The 4,041-nt window shown below is 43.4% G+C and overlaps 1 protein-coding gene across 1 annotated transcript; it reads right to left on the bottom strand.

The window, feature by feature from the left end:
- Positions 1-642: 642 nt before the first annotated feature.
- LOC115201936 (uncharacterized) lies at positions 643-3,385 on the bottom strand. Its single transcript, XM_029765831.1, has 3 exons — positions 2,500-3,385; positions 1,954-2,084; positions 643-1,772 (listed from the first exon to the last, which is right to left on the bottom strand). The coding sequence occupies exons 1-3, from the start codon at positions 2,726-2,728 to the stop codon at positions 1,509-1,511; spliced, it is 624 nt and encodes a 207-aa protein (XP_029621691.1). The 5' UTR covers positions 2,729-3,385; the 3' UTR covers positions 643-1,508.
- Between the last annotated feature and the right edge of the window lie 656 nt (positions 3,386-4,041).

Genomic DNA, 4,041 nt, shown 5'->3' with positions numbered 1-4,041 from the left:
AAGGGGTTCTCCCCTGTGTGGACCCTCTGGTGGATCTCCACCTTATGGAGGCAGCTGAAGCCTTTGTTACAGAATATGCAGAGGAACCGTTTCTCTTTACTATTGCCTGATGTGGCTCCCCCTCCCTGAGCTCTAGCCCTGTCGTTTGAGTTCAATACCTGATCGAAATGGTGTGAATCAGAAGGCCCCATCGACGTGGACACTGGGTCGCGATCCTTGAACGCGTGTAAATGAGAATTGGTTGTGACATTTAGATTTGTCTCTAAACTTCCCCTGTAATCTAAGAAATCTCTGCTCTGTGAGTGTCCATCTCCTAGGTGACTAACAGCATTCCGTGCGGGAGCATCGCCCTCCACTTTCAGTCACTTCATCTACCACTATAACCTCCCCTTTCTTATCTAGGGACCCTTCAGAGTATACACTACTACTGTACCGGTTCCAGTCCCCTCTAGACAGATCAGTCTGTGTCTCTAAACCCAAGGATATGTTGCCAGGGTCCATCTCTGTAACATAAGAACAAGAGGGATCATCAACCTGTCACGAGAATTTTCAATTCCAATGATAACTAACAATCAATAAGCTTTGACTAATCCCCAAGGTTTGTAAGACACTGGGTTAAGAATAATTAGGCAAAGACTCAGCTTCTGCAAAAGGTTCGTACAGTTTATTCAGAGAACGTTCTGAAGTCCATTATACAAAGACATTCATGTTATGCTCACTCCCTAGTTACGCACATACCTCCACACAAACAGTAGATATCCTACACACATACATACACACAAACAGTAGGTGAGTTGTAGCCCTCCCCGGAGTTCTCAACACTGTTAATCACTACCCAGCGCTGTCCGTTCTATTCCCCCGAGATTAGAGGAACCTTGAGGAGTACTCCCTGTCCTATCATAGGTTTCTCAGCTCTAGCCAGGTCGAGCCAAACGCAGTCTTCATTGTTTTCAGTATTCTCTTAGGCACACACATACATTTCTCTTCATCACAGGTCTCTACTAAACCTTATGGGACTTACGTTTAGTACTTCAATCATTCATTATACATGCTACATAACTAATAATCACTAATAGTTAAGTTTCAGGGTAGAATTATTTAATCATTACATTTAAACATATTTAGATTTGTCTCTAAGCTTCCCCTGTAATCTAAGAAATCTCTGCTCTGTGAGTGTCTATCTCCTAGGTGACTATCTGGATTCCGTGCGGGAGCATCGCCCTCCACTTTCAGTCACCTCATCTATGATTATAACCTCCCCTTTCTCATCTAGGCATCCTTCAGAGTATACACTACCACTGTACCGGTTCCAGTCTTCTCTAGACAGATCAGTCTGTGTCTCTAAACCCAAGGATATGTTGCCAGGGTCCATCTCTGTAGCGTAAGAACAAGACAGATCATCAACCCCAGTGACTAACACGTCACCATCTCCAAGGGAATGAACTGTCCTCTGGCTCTGATGAAATACCGGTAAGTACTCTGTGCCGGGAGCAGGAGGACAGCCCAGTCTACCCAGCCCCTGTGTGTAAGAGCCGGTGTGTTACATTTAAAGTCTCAGCGTCTGTCTCTGACTTGAGGGCGACATTCAGCATTCCACTGACTTCCGGGATGCTGAATCGGGTCCTGGCCTGGGGCGCGGTGGCCAGGTCCTCTACAGGGTGTGCCACTCCAGCCGCTGCTCCAGTCTGGATGTCTCTGCTGTGTTGTGGGTCCTCCTCTCCTTCAGTCTTCTCCTGCTTGACCCCAGGACCTGCAGCCTCTGCATCTACAGACTGACATGAACAGAGGAGGTTATAATCGGTATAATTGGATAACAATGTCTTAGGGAGTCTCAAACTCCCGTACGGCAGATACATATTGATGCAAGCCAGTGAAAAGCTGAAGAAAGCATTTCTGAAATGAACAGGCCACATTTGATGTACTGTAATTTTGATGTTACACTATGACACTAACCTCTATCATGATAACATGCTGGGTTGAGGTTCCACTCTCCTCATCAACAGTGATTGGTTGGTCATCTCTCCATGTATTGTGTCCCGCTGGCTTTACAAAGCTCCTGTGGCCTCCAGTGAGATGTCCTTCACCTGAGAGAGTGATTGGGGGAAAGGGGTGGTTAGATTAGATCATGTGAATGCTCAACGCTATATTATACATTATTTACACAGTCTACAATTGGCAGGAATGTGAGGTAACACTTCTTATAACTTCTTGACATACTATTTATATATTGATTATGTTCCATGCATCACATTATTTTAAAAGTATGATAAGAAATTCAGTAAATCAAGAATTTGGTTAGAATATGGTGGTATCTTTGTGCAAGAATTTGCCTGGCTGGTAAAATAAATGTAAAATACAACAAATGCAAGATAGCTAAGTAATCAGGGGAAGTATTGCATACTATCAAAGACTGAGCAAGACTCAATTCTGGGTAACACTTCTAAACGCATGCGAAACGGGACGAGAGCCCCCACAGCCTCGGTCTCCTGCAAAATGTACCTCTTGCCATTCCTCTGTATCGCTCTCGCACTGTCCTCTGCGCGCTCCCTTCAGCTCTAGTAGCTGTAGTTTTCTCCGTAATGCCCCGTTTTCTTTCTGGATTTGAGTTATTTCCAAACGAAACTGCATAGTCGTCGTCTACGAGTTTACAGATCTCTGTCACTGCTGCATTCGCTAGCACCTCCATAATGGAGGCTATTTGAGTGTGAAAAACCATACAGTTAGCCATGTTAGCAGCTAGCTAGCGTTACCTAGATAACGTCTATCAACCAAGTCCTGTCTCCAACGAGAATTAAAGACTACATGGGGTAAATGTGATGCTGTGCAGTTAAATTGTTCATATTTTGAATTCACTTGGTGTTAATAAACGTCAAAATAACAATAATAAAAACGCCAACGTGGACATTGTTCTTCGTCATTGTTTCCTTCCGTTTACACTGTAGAGAAAGTATGTTATTGGTTAGCGTCATAGCGCAAATGGTGTTGCAAAATAAAAAGTTGTGCGCTCTGTTCTTTGAATTACGGTACCAGAGATACTGGATACAATGACGAGATGCTTGAATCCCCGCCCTAACAATGGTATTCGTTGTCCACAGAGCGGAACGGCTGACTGTCAAACTCCAGCCTAAGCCTATGGAGACCCTTAGGGGCCTAGGTGTAGGAGAAAAAAAATACAGCCAGACTAAATCGTTCCCTCTTTTTTTTTTTTATCCGTTCCCTCAGAATTAGTTTTATAAATTCCTTTGGGTGTTTTTTTAAGTCCGGGGGCCTAGATTTTTGCCTTATCTGGTTGGCTAAACCAGAGGTTCTCAAACCTGTCCTTGTAGACCCCCAGCCGGTTCATATATTTGATCTATCCCAGAGCTAGCGCATCTAATTTAACTTGTAAACTAATCATCAGGCCCTTGACTAGGTGAATGAGTTGAACTAGTTCAGGGCTAAAACAACATTGTGAAACATCTGGGGGTTCCCGAGGAGAGGTTTGAGAACCACTGGGTTGACCTAACCAGGTAAAACTTCAGACCCTAGTTGGAGGGTAGTAATAAATCAGCTGTAAAACGGTTTTATATGGACAATGATGGGACCAGATTGTTTCTAATCAGGTCATATGGTTTAAAAAAAATAGACATCTGCGATTGGACAATAGAACGAACAGGGCTTTGCTTCAAGCAGGGTTGCATTGTGTAGGCATTTGCATCTGTAATTAAAAAGGTTTTCACACTGTACGTAATCAATATTGTGTTGATTGATTAATTCCAGTCAATAATTTTGGATTGATAAGGTCTAGGTAGACTAGCCACCAGATGTTGGAATATAAAGCAAATTTGATCACATTCACATTTTCTCTTAACACAAATAGATAGACCTATTTTAGGCTATAAATACACAACTTTACCGCTTCGTTTCTCCTGGCAGGAGGGGATCAGAGCCGACAGGCTTCTCTAGGCTACCGCAGCTGTGGCTGTTATCAGTAGGCTACAGTTGATCAGACTGAAACACAGATTAATTGTGCACAAGTTGACAAATCATGAAGCAAATCAG

Source organism: Salmo trutta, chromosome 11 (genome assembly GCF_901001165.1).
Source record: "Salmo trutta chromosome 11, fSalTru1.1, whole genome shotgun sequence".
In the NCBI taxonomy this organism is placed as follows: Eukaryota; Metazoa; Chordata; class Actinopteri; order Salmoniformes; family Salmonidae; genus Salmo; species Salmo trutta.
This window is presented reverse-complemented; position numbering and strand designations above follow the sequence as displayed.

Excerpts from the sequence above, each read along its gene's own strand:
- LOC115201936 (XM_029765831.1), bottom strand. The coding sequence starts at position 2,728 with ATGGCTAACTGTATGGTTTTTCACACTCAAATAGCCTCCATTATGGAG. Across the intron at positions 2,085-2,499 it reads ATACAGAGGAATGGCAAGAG|GTGAAGGACATCTCACTGGA; the intron begins GTACATTTTGCA and ends TCACTCTCTCAG. Across the intron at positions 1,773-1,953 it reads AGCATGTTATCATGATAGAG|TCTGTAGATGCAGAGGCTGC; the intron begins GTTAGTGTCATA and ends TGTTCATGTCAG.